The sequence below is a fragment of the Balaenoptera borealis genome (assembly GCF_965194805.1).
Source record: "Balaenoptera borealis genome assembly, chromosome: 2".
Classification (NCBI taxonomy): Eukaryota; Metazoa; Chordata; class Mammalia; order Artiodactyla; family Balaenopteridae; genus Balaenoptera; species Balaenoptera borealis.
The window spans coordinates 106736489-106753552 of NC_138867.1; the positions used below are offsets into that span (position 1 = coordinate 106736489).

The 17064-nt window shown below is 44.1% G+C and overlaps 1 protein-coding gene across 4 annotated transcripts in view; it reads right to left on the bottom strand.

Annotated features, from left to right (window-relative positions):
- The window catches only part of MARCHF3 (membrane associated ring-CH-type finger 3), a 151050-nt gene that overhangs the window by 7125 nt on the left and 126861 nt on the right, over positions 1-17064 (bottom strand). For 3 of the 4 annotated variants that reach the window (XM_082380727.1, XM_082380725.1, XM_082380726.1), the window contains exon 4: positions 892-1101. The exons of the other annotated variant lie outside the window; for it this stretch is intronic. In XM_082380727.1, the coding sequence (XP_082236853.1) occupies positions 892-1101 (210 nt within the window). The remainder of the gene's footprint in view (positions 1-891; positions 1102-17064) is intronic. 4 annotated transcript variants of the gene reach the window in all.

A 17064-nucleotide genomic window follows, 5' to 3' on the forward strand; every position in this document is an offset into this window, starting at 1 on the left:
CAGGAAATACATATTGAATAACAATGGAATGTGCTCGGATTAGAGATGAGCAGGCACAGGAGAGTCATGCCAGGAAGCACGGGGCCCGGTTTCTGAAAACCTTCTAGAGGATCGTGACATTCTTCCCTGCAGGTCTCAGAGGGAAGCATCGAGAGACGGCAGATGCTGTGCTTTGTGGGCTCTGCCAACTGGTACCCGAGCAATCACGGGGTTAAAACAATAAAGAACCAGAGAGGGTTAAAGATTTTCCCCTCATATACAGCAGGAACACTTATTGGGAATTGGTTTTTCTTTAGTGACAGCTTCTCAGCTAGATGAATTAGTGTTTTTATGGGCAGCAGAGTCAATATCCCAACCCAGAATAATCATCAGACGAAGTGAAGCTCCACGTCCAACAAGGACTTTAGGCTGTGTCAGGACATAAAAAGAAAATAACCAGCAGGAGGATTCATGATCTGTGCAGGCAGCGACAGCAACGGTGGCCAAGTGCATCATTCACCATACATCACAATCCCGGCAAGAGTGAGGAGCATAAACGAGAGAAAGAAAAGGCCAGGCCTCCTCACAGATGGAGTCTTTGGCTACGAGAGGAGAGGGATGTCTGGGGTGCATGTCTTTGAGGAACTCTCAGAAGCTGGGGCTTTTTCTTTACTTCATCTCCTCTTCCCAGCAGTGCACATACACGTACACACACACACACACACACACACACACACACACACACACACATTCACGTGCGGTAGTAGACCGAATCACTCACTCTCGCCAGCATTTGAAGGTCTGTCTGCTCCGGGGTGGGGGAGATGAGCTACAGACAAGAGGGAAGGCTGTGCCAGCTGGGGGGCTGCCAGCTCCCGCCGACCTAACTCCCGGGCCCTGGGCCATACTTACTAGTGTCCAAAAGAGGTAAATAGTGAAGAGTGCGACAGTGAGTGCAATTAGTCCGACGGCTTCGAGCCGACTGCTAAAGTGCAGGTGGTCCACGGCGCCCCGTAGGCAGAGCCAGCCCGAGATGGTGGCCAGAGGAGTGATGAACAAGAAGCACACCATGTCTCCAAACAGAGTCCGCTTCTCGTGCTGGGGGCCTGGATTTCTGAGCCACTGCCAAGGGAAGGGAGACAGAGAAAAGCAAGGACAGGGTTAAATGCCAGGGAGGAGTGAAGACACACTACTCTGAGGTTGTCCTTGTCTTCAGCATCTGGAAAAAGGCACTTCTGACCTGTTCTGAGATCACACAGAAGCATTAAGGGCTCATTCGCATGCCCTGTCCCATGAACAGTAGTGATTATGATGTGAGTATAATATGACAATAGTGATTATGATGATAGAAATAGTAATAATAATAATAAAAGCATCCTTGCTGTAGATGTCCTGCTGGTTTTGAAAAGAGTTCAATGATTATTATTTTGATATCACAGTGACCCTATGTGGAAGGCAGAGAGGACCTTATTTTTGGAAGGTCACTGAGGTGCAGGAGGTACTGTCATGTGCCAGAGCCTTCCTGTGTCTTGACCCTGGGAATGTGTGCAGGAAAGGGTTAACTCAGCAGGCCCAGGTTGCTCAAATCCTGCACGTTCCCAAGAAAGACCTGTTTTTTAAGAGTGGCTCCTAAGAGAAGAGCTCTGAGTCCTTGTAATAATGTGCCTCATAAGAGCGTTTTTGTATGCCTGAGGCCTCGGGCCACATGGTGCCAGTGTAAGCAGATAGTTTATGCCAACAGTGTGATTTATGCTGAACACCTATTTTTGTTGTAGGGGCTGGAGTCTGAGTGGCTTGAGGTCTTTCGTGCAGGTGCCGCATGTCTTCTGTGACTGATCCCAGTAAACACCCTGGACACTGAGGCTCGGGTGAGCATCCCTGACAGATAACGCTTTGCATACGTTGTTACAAATCGTTGCTAGAAAAATTAAGCACATCTGTGTGATATTACTTGGAGGGGACATCTGGGAGCTTGTGCCTTGTTTCTCTCGGACGTTGCCCCATGCACTTTCTCCCTTTGCTGGTTTTAACTGGTATCCCTCTGTTGTAATTAACCGTAACCATGAGTCTAAGAGCTTTTCTAAGAGCTTTGTGGGTCCTTCTAGTCAATCACTGAGTCTGAGGGTGGTCTTGGGGAATGACACTCATCTGACTCCATGTGTCTTGTAATGCCCCTGCCTTATGTTTTAGGACCCTGAACCTCCTACGTAGGACCATCTCTGACATCTTAATTGTGCTACCATCTTGACTGAACCAGCTCCAGAAAGGGTGGGCAAAACGTCAGCTTGTTGAAAGACTAGAGATGAGCATTCCTGCAGGACGGGAAGGAGGGTTGTTGTCCTCCCACTTGGGGGACTGCTAAATGTCTGCTGAGATGTTTTCCATAATCCATTCTAGGAAATGGCATGCTTACATATTGGTGTCAGCGCAGAGTGGTAATGAAGCCAGGTGGCTTTCCTTTGGATTAGCATGGAAATGTGCCCAAGTAATTTGACATTCCCATCTCACTATCCCTTGTAGTAATGACAGAGGCCAAGGAGTCCAGGGAAGGAGTGAGGTCACACACAGATGACAGGGTGAGGTGGGAGAGACACTGGCTGGCTGGCTTCCATCTCATCTCGGGGTCTGGCAGTGCTGTGGGCTGCCGAGCAGACACCCCGAGGGGCCAGCACAGCGTCTCCTACAAAACCGCTGGTGGGAGGGAAAGGACCATGACAGGGGAGGCAAGAGTGGATGGAACTGACTGGAGAGAGGGGGAAGGCCAAGCTCAGGGCAGAGACAAGAGACATACGAGCTGCGAAGAAGGCGAGCAAGTTGAGGCAAGAGCTGTGTAAGGGCCAACAAAGGCCTCAAGGAGTGAGCACAAGAGATGGGAGGTCAAAGGCACAGAAGACAGTTTTCTGGAACGTTCCCTCCCTTGAATGTTTGCCTGAGGCGAATAGTAAATGACCCCGAATGCCTAAATTACCCCTTTCCAGTGACAATCCACTTTAAAAATGGGCTGAGATGCTGAAAGAAGTCACCTCAGCTCAAAAATGGAGCTGAATACATATTAAAACACAGATTATGGGGAGTTGACTGGTCTGTGAATATAAACGCAGTGTTATAAAAATTTAATACAATACCAAAATGATCAAGTGCAAACAGTATTAACCCTGCTACGTGTTGTCGTGCTACCTCATCTGGGCAGCTTCAAAGAAATTCAAAGAGCTCTTAGTTATTAACGTTTTCTTATCTAAATACTGGCACTATCTCTGTGGAGAGTAGAAATGAGGCCTTGTTATCCCAGCTTTACAGAGGCTCAGCGAGGGAGAATGACTGCTCCAGGTGATACTGAGAAGGGTATCAGAATCTCTCCACTCTTATTCAGATGTCCTGTCAGTAAAATATTTGAAAATTGAAATTGCAAGACATTAAGAAGTCCAGATTCTTTAACAACAGTGCCGACCTAGCAGCGGCCCGACCCCCCGTGCTCTCTCCCTCACCCCCTGACAGCTTAGATTTTCCCTGGAAGCAGATCTGGGAGCCTGGCCTACTTTTCTCTGTGTCCCCACTTGTTGCAACATAGTAGGTTCTCAATAACTACACGACAGATGTGCACAGACAAGCTTACCTCATTGGCTAAGACTCCCCTCAGTTTCCGTTCCTTGGGAATTCTGAGTACGTTTTATTAAAACTAACTTAGCACTTTATGTGGCCCTTGACATTGCTCAATGAAATGACTCAGGAATGCAAGGAGGTAATTGTGGATGACTACTGAGCTCTGTTTGATGTTAAATAAATTGCAAAGGCAAACTAGAAATTGCTATTGCTTGTTCCCAGTTTCCTATTTTCTAATTGTTCTTTGATCTTCTATATTCCTGAAAAATTTCCAGGCCACTTTTTATGTCCATGACCACCAGTACCTGGATTCTGCACCTTATTAACACTATACATGTTCTTCTTTGGCTCAGTTTACTCTTTGTATGGTTTGCTGCTGGGTCACACTTAGGTATGAGGTTCTTCAAACAGGTACTGCTATGTTAAAATCTGTGACTTCTTCAGGACCCTAAGTATAATTTATCTCCTACACAAATGCAGGCCCCATGAATAAGACCACTGGTAACGTCTGTTGTTGAGGAAAAATTTGCCCTGTGCCATGGTAAGAACCTCTGCCGAAGTATCCAAATAGGCTGATACAGGATGTTTATACAAACAGAGTTTATAACAGAGAAAATGGGATTTTGCCTCAAGTTTCCAGCAATAGGGGATTGTCTAACTACGATATGGAATTTACTTAAAACAGACTACTATAAAGTAATCTGAAATGGTAATGTATATTTTATATTTACTGACATGATATATTGCTGAACAGGAAGAGAATTCTATTAGACAGAATGTAGAGTATGATCCTGTATATGTAGTGATGTATTTACATACACGTGGACATTTACATAGATGTAGTGAATTTACATAGACAAAGACCAGAGGGATACTAGCAAAATAGTTGCTACTCTTGGTGGTGGAATCAGAATGGTCTTTAATTTTTTCCTTTTTGTATGTATATTCTTGTTTTCCTAAAATGAACATGGATTACTTGTGTAAATATATATATATACATCCAGAGGGAGAGAGGGAGGGAGGGAGAGAGACAGGGAGAGAGGAGGGAGTCAGGGGAGGGAGGTGTCTAGTGCACAGCAAACTATAGCAATAAAATAAACTATTACTGAGCCAAGGCTGGGGCAAGCCACTGCTAGCTATTTGGAGTGTCTTATGCAATGTCTCATTGAGTCTTCACAATAACCCTGTGAGGCAGGTGCTAACATTATCCCCATTTTACAGATGCAAACACTGGGGAGCAGAGTTTAGTAACTCACCTAAGGATAGATTGCAAGTGGGTATTAGAGGTGAGATTGAAACCAGCCTCACTTCTGTTCCTTGCTATCCATATTTATGTTTTCTTTCTGCACCAAATGGCATTTGCATGTGTGCGTGCGTGTGTGTGTGTGTGTGTGTATATGCCTGCACATGCACACACTAGATGTTTTGCAGATTTTCAGCTTGGTGGAATACGTTAAGTCCTGCTGTTTTATCGGTACATCAGATAACTGAATGGTTGGCTGGCCAGGATGTTATCATGGTAACTTTATAAAATATTTTTAGGCTGCTGTTCTGTTCTATGTTAATTCTTTTACTAAACCACAATAAGGTCCAATTTCTGGGCGTTTAATCTCAGCTACATTGTCATGCATTTTAGCTTAAATCTTTTTTTTTTTTTTAATGGTGGGTTCCAGAAACTGAAAGTTTTTTTTTTAGTGTTGATCGTGGCAAGTAAGAGGGGGAGACCTAAAGCACAGTTAGCAAGGTAGGTAGAGGCCATATCTTTTTTTTTTTTTTAATTTATTTATTTTTATTGATTTATGGCTGTGTTGGGTCTTCGTTTCTGTGCGAGGGCTTTCTCTAGTTGTGGCAAGCGGGGGCCACTCCTCATCGCGGTGCGCGGGCCTCTCACTATCGTGGCCTCTCTTGCTGTGGGGCACAGGCTCCAGACGCGCAGGCTCAGTAATTGTGGCTCACGGGCCCAGTTGCTCTGCGGCATGTGGGATCTTCCCAGACCAGGGCTCGAACCCGTGTTCCCTGCATTGGCAGGCAGATTCTCAACCACTGCACCACCAGGGAAGCCCTTAGCTTAATTCTTAATAGGCAAAAGGTTGATCTCAATTATTGTTCAATTACATTTCTTGCTTTTCTATGTCTTCTGCCTCTCCTACCAGTTATACTTATTATATAGAGAGTATTATACCTATTCTTTAGTAGCATCTTCATCTCCCACACATTCAGTAAAGAGCCTGCTGAGACAGAATGGCAGGTTTGTTGGTGTGTCCGTCTTCCCACTGACCTGAGGTGGGCCCTTACCTTTATGTCACTGGCATCTATAGCACATTCAATGTTCATAAGGTTGAATGAATGACAGTAGCTTAAGTTTACATGTTTACTCAGACCTTACAACACGCCAAGCACTCTCTTATCTGCTACATGTAGTAACTGATCTACTCTTCAGTAATCTTTGAAAGAGGTATCATTATTATCATCACCATTTTATAGATAGGGAAACGGAGGCTCGGAGAAGTTAAAAAACTTGTAGAAGTTTGGCCTTGGCTTTTATCTATGTGGTCTAGCTCCAAGGACTGTGCTCCTATTATATCATCATTATCAGTAAAAAAAGGGGGGGGGGGAGAAGAGCAGGTGGATGAAGGGGGGAGGAGGAGGAAGGTTGCACCTTAACTGGTGTTATCAGTGCAAGAAGGAATATTTACTTATCATGGTTCCCCTGGTGCAAAATACCCATTAATTTATCCTGCTGCTTGTGGACAGCTTTTGCAGCTAAAATATCATTCTTGAAGAGTCTTTAGTTTGACCTTAGTCCTCAGCTTGTATTTGGTGGTTAGCTGTATTTTAAGAGCAGAGGTCTGTGATCGAGAATGCTAATTTGCATGGCATCTTTCACTTGGCAGGTCCACCCATATGGCTGCCAGGGGATCTGTGGGCAGCCCAGGGCACCTTCCTGCCTTTTGTTCTCTGATTCCATCAAAAACATAAAGCAGACAGAGACTGTGCTACTGAAAGCCCTGGCAGTGAGCTGCCCTTTTTTGTGGCGACCTCATGCCAATCACCTGACTTGTTTCCGAACCATGAGATTGATCTACTCTTGGAAATAGGTACAAAAACCAACCAACCAACCAACCAACCAATGAAACAAAACAGAAACCTCCACCGTAATCAGCAGTATAGGGCCTGAGACAGCAGAGGGAATTAAAGCAGCATTCCATTGCCAGGGACACAGCATCATTCACTGGCTGTAAATGTACATCCAAGGTGAGCCAGGCACTAGTGGTTACTTTCAAGGTGGGTTAACTGTGGGTTCAGTTCTAATTACAGTGTCAATTTGTTAAATCCCTTACGCGTGGGTAAGGGTGAGAGGGTGCAGTGCTACAGGACATTAGATCCTGCCTCCCAGACTCTAAATTAATCGGCTTAAATCTCCAAGGCAGACAGGACATCGGGCAGGTCAGTTTGTACTGGAACCAGATTACACTCTGGTGGCTAATAGCTCTGATCGATTACAACCTTCCCCATGAATCTCCTTAATGAGAAACCATCATGAGAATGAAAGAAACTGATAGGAGGGATGAAAGTGATAGAACCATAACAAATTTATGGAGTAGAAAAAAAAAGAAAAAAAAAAAAGGCAAGATCTCAGAATGTTTACTCAGAATGTTTATCTGCCTGAGCGTCTCCTGTTAATCTGACACTTGGCAGAGTTATTTACCAAGCGCTTGCCTTTCTTGGGACAGGGCTTATTCTTGAAGTCCAGCACAGCCTGCACTGAGCTGTCTTGCTTTCCTGGAGAGCTGCAATGTGAAAGGGGCAGTGCGACGATCAGAAGACATGTGACAGGTCCTCTGCAGGATTTAAAACTGAAGATGAAACCTGAAAATCATGCATTTCAGTTAACTTGAAACAGCAGAGAACAAAACCAAACAAACTCCCGCCAGTGTTTTAAATCCCCCCAACTCCGCAGTCTGTCAGTGAATTTCCAGGACAGCTGAAGCTGCTCAGAAGGAGATTCTGATTCCGGGGGAGCTAAGGAGATGCTCGCTCCAGACATCCATCAACCCCAACTGGAAACAACGCACTTCAAATGAAAACTTCACAGATGATTTGCTCATGACCCTAAATGCCAATCTCCAGCCTCGGCCTCTTTCCAAAGCCCCAGATGTGCATATTCAGCAGCCCACTCAACAGCTCCACTTACGTGACTAACAGACAACTCAAACTTAATCTGTCCACGAACAAACTCTTGATTTAGCACGGACCTCACGACCTTTCTTTTCTGCAGCCCGTATCAGTAAATGACACCACCAAACACCCAGTCACTCTGTCATCCTGTTTCCTTTCTGTGTCTTATCCTGCACATCCAGCCCTTCTGTAAGTCTGGTCGGCACTCTTTCGACATACATCTGGAATCTGTGCACCTCTCTCCATGTCCACTGCTGCCATCCCGGGGCTACCATCACCTCCTACTTGGGAGGCAACAGCCTCCCTGCTTCCACTCTGGTCACCTCCTAGTCCAGTTCCAAAACAGCAGTCACAGTGACCTTGTAAATATATAAATCAGATCATGTTGCTCCTTCGCTTAAAATTCTCCAGTGGTTAGAATATAGTTCAAACTGTTTACCTGGGACTACAAGAAAACCTGACCTCACCTCTGCCTTCCTCTGTGTCTCTCCTACTACCTCTCCCCCTTCATTTTCAACTTTACACGTGGCTGTTCTCACATGGGGAACGGGCTCTGCCCATATTCTTGCACGGTTGGCTCCTTCTCATCATTTGGGTCTCAGCTCCAATGGCACCTTCTTATTGAAAATGCTCTCTGCACCTGTGAGCACTACCTGGCTACATTTCCTTTTTTTTTCTTTTTACCTGGCTATATTTTCTATAGAGCGCATGACACTCTCTGAAATGATGCTGCTTATCTATTTGCCTGATTGCTTGTTTATTTTTTGCTCCCCACTTCAGTGAGAGCTCCATGATGGCAGAACTTCATTTTTGTTCATTCTTGGATGCCTCGATCCAAGAACAGTGCTGGAACATTGTAGATGCTTCATGAAAATGAATGAATAAACATCTGAGATGCCAGTAACCCTGACCAGAAATGATCTTACAATATTAGTTAGACTAATCAAATCAATTGGTGAGGAGAAACTTTGTTGGCAGGTGAACATTAAGTCCTGAAGTTCAGTGCTTTTAGCCCTCTAGGTTAGAGATAGCATTCCTTATGTATCACTCCTTTTAGGTCCCCAAGAGAAATATCTACATAGTATTTTTTTAAAAATTTTAAAAAAATTTTGTTTATTTTATTTATTTATTTTTGGCTGTGTTGGGTCTTCATTGCTGCACGCGGGCTTTCTCTAGTTGCAGCAAGCGGGGGCTACTCTTCGATGCGGTGCGTGGGCTTCTCACTGTGGTGTCTTCTCTTGTTGCGGAGCACGGGCTATAGGCGCGTGGGCTTCAGTAGTTGTGGCTCGTGGGCTCTAGAGCACAGGCTCAGTAGTTGTGGTGCACGAGCTTAGTTGCTTCGTGGCATGTGGGATCTTCCCGGACCAGGGCTCGAACCTGTGTCCCCTGCGTTGGCAGATGGATTCTTAACCACTGCGCCACCAGGGAAGCCCCTACATAGTGTTTTGTTGCTACAAGGTGAAAAACCTGTAGTTTCTGTTCAAACTTTTTTTTCCTAAGATGTAAATAACCGTGGAATACCATCTATTTTTCCATAGGTCATGAAATAGCATGAGAAATCCAGTAAATTATTCAAGGTCCTTTGTACTGTTTTCGTCACCATTACTATCTTTTTTTTTTTCTAGAAAAAAACTACCTTGAAATATATGAGAAAAAGACAATACCAAGTGTCCACTTAAAAATTATACAACTTGGGACTTCCCTGGTGGTGCAGTGGTTAAGAATCTGCCTGCCAACGCAGGGGACGTGGGTTCGAGCCCTGGTCCAGGAAGATCCCACATGCCGCGGAGTAACTAAGCCCGTGCGCCACAACTGCTGAGCCTGCACTCTAGAGCCCGCAAGCCACAACTACCGAAGCCCACGCGCCCTAGGGCTCGTGCTCCGCAACAAGAGAGGCCACCACAATGAGAAGCCTGTGCACCACAACGAAGAGTAGCCCCTGCTCACCGCAACTAGAGAAAGCCCGCACACAGCAACGAAGACCCAATGCAGCCAAAAATAAATAAATTAATTAATTTAAAAAAATATATACAACTCGAGTTCAACCAAAAATATGTACTGAGTGCCTCTTATGTGCCAGATGTTTTTACTGAATTTAATCACACCAGGTGGTGGTGTTATTCCCATTTTGAATTAGGGTATTAAGCCTCAGTGAGGTTACGTGACTTGTTCAAGGTTACATGGTGGAGGAACCAGTATTTGAAATCTGCAGCCTACTGTCCTTTCACATCTTCCCTTCAGCTTACTTTTGTGCTACATAAAACCTTGATCCTAATTTTTGTTTGCTCTTACAATGGATAAGGTTGGAGAAGTAGCACTGAGCAGAGATAAAACACATGCTTGGAAGCAGGAGACGGGACACTGCTTCCAGGTGCCCCCTCTTGGTTGCCCCTTATGCTGTGTGACCTTTATCAAGTTCCGTCACCTCTCTGGGGGGAGTGACAAATGGGGGGGTCTCCCTCAAAGGAGTGGGAAGGTGCAGCTTTGAGGGGAGTGGTGAAAGCCCCTCTCAGGTTATCTTAACTTCCCACTTTTGTTCAAACGTCAGGTTCAACTGTAGAGTGGATATGTCATCTTTCGGCCCTACTCTCTTCCGAGCTCCAGGCTTGTGGATCCTGCTGCGTACTAGATCTCTCTCTATTTGTGTAATAAACATCTCACACTTCACCAGGTCCACAATGCTACACTGGATTCACCGCCACCACCCTAACTCTCCCACAAACCAGTTCCGCTCCCAGGTGGTACCACACCAGTACATGGCAACACCAACACCCAAAGGCTCTTGTAAGCAACCTCCGTGAAGTCCATATCTCCCTTTCCTCATTCTCCGCCTCCTCTACCCAATCCATCAGCAGGTCCTGGCGGTTCTGGAACACATCTTGAACACGTTCACATCTCACTCTCTAGGGCCACTACTCTTTTCCAAGCCACCCTTGTCTTTCACCTGAACCATGTAATAGTCGCCCCACTCTTCTACTCCTGTTATCCTAGAATCCAGGTTCTATATATAAAGCAGCAATATCACACCACTTCTCTTGCTTAGATTTCCCCAGCGGCTCCCCATAGCGCTTAGTCTAACGCCTTGCCGTGGCCCACGAAACCTGCGTGATGTAGCCCCGCTGTTTGTACCCAGGGCTCCACAGACCCCAAGGGGTCCAAGGAGAGGATTCACGGGATCTGTGATTTTACAATGGGGGGAAAAAAAAATCACACCTTTATTTTCACAGCCTCTAATTGAAATTTAGTATTTCATTGAGTAATGCAGAAAATCTTAGTGGTATGAGCAGTACCTGTGACTTTGTCACCTAGAGAAACCACAGACATTTCATATCACATTACAACTGTTTCAGACAAATTGTTCTTCATAGTTAGTTATTAGATCTGCTACAAAACGTGTTAAAGCAGCACTTATATTTTATGTCACAGCTTTGTCTTTTAAATATTTTGATAGCTGTATTATAATGTAATTGGTCTTCCTTGCATTCCTATGTATTTTTGTCTTATGTAATGAAAAACACGATTATGAGAAGAGATCTATCCGTAGGCTTCAACAGTCTGCCAAGGAGTCCACGACAGAAAAGTTGAAGCACCTTCAAATCTAGCTCCTTTGACCCCTCAAACAGTGCTCCTTTGCAGTGTTTTTTCCTGTTTCAGAAATACCGAACTGGCCTGGCTCAGAGCCTTTGCAGTGGCTGTTGCTTCTGTCTGCTACTCTTCCCACATCTGGTTCCTTCTCATGGGTCATGGGTTCACATGTCACCTCTTCAGAGGGGCCTTCACAAACCCCTACCTTCTCTCTCTCCAGTCATCCTTTACCACAAGAGCTTGTTTCTTCCTTTATAACTTGTATCACCATCACAGATAATCTTTTTATTTATTTACTTGCTTATTCTGTCTTTCTTCCTAGCAGGTAAACTCTATTAGTACACAGCGTTCTTCTGGCCTATTCACAGTTATATCCCCATTTCCTAAAATATTTAGTTTGTGCTTGATAAATATTAGCCGAAGAAATACACAAATCCTTCTTAACCTGGGGATCGCTTTGAGTAGAAATCAGATGGGTTTAACTGAAATGTATACACACATATATAAAATCACTTCCCCGACTCTTCTGATCAAATCCAGTGAAGTAATTCCTGTCACAGACACATGCTTAGCAGTTGCTCTGGGCCTTCACAGCTGTGATCTGGCTGAAGTGTACATCATATTCAAGGACACCCTAGAGATCTGTGACACTCCCTGGAGTCCTCAGGCCGGTAAGCCAGTTAATGGAATATAATGCTCCATAATTATTATATTTGTGTCTGGAACATTATAATTTGGCTTCAGCATTATTTAAACAAATGCTACACACACTCACACCAATGGTTTGAAATTTTCCAACGATAAGATTAGCAGCATAGCAGGATTAGATGGCAAAATAATTTTATATATTCACTTGCAATTTCAGATATAAGTAAAATGCAAATCATTTGGCTCTAATTAGTTTAGATCATCACTGTGTGATCACAGCCAAATGGAGATTGCTTATCCAAAATATGAGAAGCGGGACTTCCCTGGCGGTCCAGTGGTTAAGACTTCGCCTTCCAATGCAGGGGGTGCAGGTTCCATCTCTGGTCGGGGAGCTAAGATCCCACATGCCTCGCGGCCAAAAAACCAAAACATAAAACAGAAGCAGTATTGTAACAAATTCAATAAAGACTTTAAAAATGGTCCACATCAAAAAAATCTTAAAAAAAAAAAACAAAAACAAAATATGAGAAGGCACTGCAGAATTATGTGGCATATGTGATTCATGTAAAGCCGGAAACATAAGAAGATGAGATAAACAACCAAGAGAGGATGAAGGGAAAGAAAACAGAAATTTGCAGAAGAAATTAATCAATAAGACGCATAGTGCCAACAATAAAAATGATTACTCTGGGAGCCAATGGAATCACACCGTGTAGTCTACTATAAACAGGACACATACAGCAGCTCCCAGTTCCTGGAGCTCTGCTTCCTCTTGGCTCTTATGGGGCCCCTGGCCCTCCAGCTGGTAAAGCTGCTGGCATCTAACACCCTTTCTGCTGGTCTGTGGTTGGAGCCCAGGTTTCTGGAGCTTTGAATAATTACTTCCAGCAGAAAGACAGGATCATGGGGTAAAAGGTGCCAGGACAGGGTACCATGTACGAACCCCAGTTGAAACACTGTACAGAAGATGAGAATATGATGAATAACATGAATAAGGATAATACATCCCTATTTTAAGAATTGGGGATATTTAAAGGAATAGAGAGGGAGAAATCAAATTCACAACCAGGTCCTCAAAATGGGACCACATTAAAAAATCTGTGTCCCTCAGATGTAGTGAGAATGTGAGTATGAAAGCTATCCAAGCAGAGTGTGGTGGAGGGATTTCAATGAAATATGATGCACGCGTAAAATACAGGACAGAAGAGACATTCTCACCAGGGCCATATATTCCCAAAGTCAGCAAGGATGGGAATACTGTGAAAAGAGGAACTTTCTGCTAGATGGACGACTGTGAGAACAGAAGAACTTTTACGTTCACAGTGCTTACAGGCCAATGTTTTGCTGCCAAAAAGTTCCCCAAATATTTAGGGCCTGTCTGACCTTGTTGACGTTAGACCCATCTTAGCAACGAATGGATCTGGAATCTCTCAAGGCTCCACCGGAGGCAATGGCTTAAGTTCATGAGTTGCAGTATTTGGTGGAACCTCTTTATTTTTGTTTGACACTCCTGCCCTCAAATTTCAAGGGGAGCCCACCAGCATTCATGTAATTTGGATCGTGCTACGAACGTCATGCTCACGTTATCTAAGTTGTTCATGATTTGTAAGATTTCAGACATGCCCTTCCTTAGCCTCCTCACATCCAGGTGAAAGAGTCTCCCCCTCTCTGTCCAGGCTCCCCCAGCCACCTGTTTTTTGTTTTTATAATCTTAGCAGTTTTTAAAAAAAATTTAATTTATTTATTTATTTTATTTTTGGCTGTGTTGGGTCTTCGTTTCCGTGCGAGGGCTTTCTCTAGTTGCGGCAAGTGGGGGCCACTCTTCATCGCGGTGCGCGGGCCTCTCACTGTCGCGGCCTCTCTTGTTGCAGAGCACAGGCTCCAGATGCGCAGGCTCAGTAATTGTGGCTCACGGGCCTAGTTGCTCCGTGGCATGTGGGATCTTCCCAGACCAGGGCTTGAACCCGTGTCCCCTGCATTGGCAGTCAGATTCTCAACCACTGCGCCACCAGGGAAGCCCCCAGCCACCTGTTTTTACTGCTCCCCTGGACTCTTCAGATACCCTCCATTAGGTATGGGGCCCGGAATATCAGACCACCAGGTAAAAATACGCTGTGGTGTCACGTGAGGGGAGGGTGATGGTTTCCATTTTGCTGGCATTACTTCTTTTGATTATGTTCAATGTTTGTAGACCATTTTGCTACAAATCTCCCAGAGCTGCCTTCAGGGAAGGCATTCTTAATGGGTAGAGGCAACGGCTCCATGACAGGGGTCATGACGTCAGGGACTGGCATTTACAGACAGGCAAGCAGGAGACTGGCTGGATGAACACAGCTGCTGCCTGTGGGAAAGCTCGACTCCAATTGGGAGACACACATGCATTTTTAGCTTGAGCGATCCTGAGACATGTGCCCTCATGGCAGAACCAAGCCAACCATGGAAGAACCCAAGTTAATAACTAGCCCAGTCCTGTATATGTGCAGAACTGAATCAGCAGCCCTCCCATCAAGACTAGCAAGTCATATCCGCTGTTGTGGCGCCCCAGAATTATAATGTGGCCTCCTCACAGAAGAAGGAATTTACAGTGAAGGGTTGATAAGTTTCCCTTACTTTTCATGCTTAAAACATTTTAAGGGTGCAAGAGACACTTTTGGAAAATCTACATGTTCCCTTGCAGCTTATATAACTATCCTTCTAGGTCAGGGGTCTTTGACCCTGGGCCTAGGGCTTCAGAAAACCTTTGTGACTTTATTTGAACACTGGTTGTCTGTGCATTTCAGGGGAGAGAGTTCAAGCTTTGATCTGATTCTCAAACATATCTGCAGAGAAGAAGCACTGTTCCAGAGTATCTTCCTAAACTGTCTTAAGACACTCTTTGGTCTAATCCAACTCTCTGAGCTTTGATGAATATAAGAATATGGGCAGTAGGATTTGACTGCCTTCTGAGAATCCATAATCTCTCCTTAGACCCTGGTTTAAGAAAAAAATCAACCTAGGGCACAAACTATAATATTTAAAAAATTAATTGTGCAGTTGTAGGGCAGCAGAATCATGAAAGCAGCCATATTAAATTAAAGGGCTTAAAGAATAAAAGGACTTTTACTGGACAAAGATGGCAAAACTTCAGACCACATAAAAAAAATCAATGCACAGATGATTTCCACACAATAAAAGAGTAAAAAAAGCAAACAGGGTTTCATCACATAAATTGTGATAGGCAAAAGACAAAACTTTAAAAGGGAAATAAACCATCCATACCTCTGTGCTAGTTTCCTCCTTTCTAAAATGGAGAAGGTTGTACATACAAATAGTAGAACACGAAAGTGCCTAGAACAGTGGCACAGGGTAAGGACTCAGTAAATGGTAGTATATTAAGGTAAATAGGATGTTGAGAAGGAGTCAAATAAAAATGATAGCAAGGAAGGTTAAGATACGTTTTCTATAAAATCTGACACTGAACCTTGCAAACCTTATGCTATGTGAAGGAAAGTAGTCACAAAGGACCACACACTGCAGGGTTCCATTTATAGGAAATGTCCAGAATAGGCAAATCATAGAGGTATAAAATAGATTCTTGGTTGCACTGGGCTGGGGGGAGGGGGCGGGGGCAGGGACGTGAGGACTGGAAAGTGAAGGCTGAAGTGTGTAAGGTTTCTTTTTAGGGTGATGAAAAAGTTCTAAAATTGACTGTGGTCTCCTCCTCCTGGGGCTCATCTCATCTTGAAGTCGCTGGTATATATTGTCACTTCTAAGTAGGGGAATTCTTTTTTCAATTTTATTTTTGTAATACTTCTCTTTTTCCCACACATTTTAAAAATTGAATTATAGACACTTCCCTGGTGGCGCAGTGGTTAAGAAGTCTCCTGCCAAGGCAGGGGCCGCGGGTTCGAGCCCTGGTCCGGGAGGATCCCACGTGCCGTGGAGCAGCTAGGCCTGTGTGCTGCAGATGCTGGGCCTGTGCTCTGGAGCCCGCGGGCCAGGGCTGCTGAGCCCGCGTGCCTGGAGCCCGTGCTCCGCAGCGGGAGAGGCCACCGCGGTGAGAGGCCCGCGCACCGCGGCGAGGAGTGGACCCCGCTCGCCGCAACTAGAGAAAGCCCGCACAGCGGCCAAGACCCAACGCAGCCATAAAAAAAAAAAAAAAAAAAATTGGATTGTAGATGATTTACAATGTTTCAGGTGTACAGCAAAGTGATTCAGTTATACATATATGTGAGTGTGTGTGTATATGTATATATATACACATATATGTATATCTATATTCTTTTTCAGATTCTTTTCCATTATCAGTTATTACAAGATATTGAATACAGTTCCCTGTGCTACACAGGCGGTCCTCGTTGTTTATCTATTTTATCTGTAATAGTATGTATCTGTTAATTCCAAATATAGTAGTGTGTATAAATTAATCTCACACTCCTAATTTATCTCTCCCCCGTTTACCCTTTGGTAACCCTAAGTTTGTTTTCTATGTCTGTGAGTCTGCTTCTGTTTTGTAAATAAGTTCATTTGTATCATTTTTTAAGATTTCACATGTAAGTGATATCATATGATATTTGTCTTTGACTTACTTTACTTAGTATGATAATCTCTAGGTCTAGAGTAAGACAACTCCTAAAATTTTTTTAGCACATATAAAAAGTACACAAATCATTAAATAAGCTGGTTGATGGATTCTCCCAAAGTTTAAAACCCATGGAACATACAGATCAAGAGATAGAATATTCCTAGAGTTACAGAACCCTCCTCCCCCTCCCATGCCCCCTTCCAAGGGAAATCACTATCCTGATTTTTAATATCCTAGATTAGTTTCACCTACTTTTGAACAAGAACTTTGCCTGTTTTTGAGTTACCAGTGCATACACTTTAGTGTCTGGCTCGTTTTGCTTAACATTATATCTGTGAGATTCATCTATGCTATTGCTGTAGTTGTAGTTCATTTATTCTCACTGTGTATAGCATAATTTATTTGTCTATTCTACTGTCATTTCTGTGCCAAGCCATCCTGGAGCCTGAGGAAAAATCAGTAATACTGATCCTGCTTTTATTTAAAAATTTGATATTTTGTTCATTGTG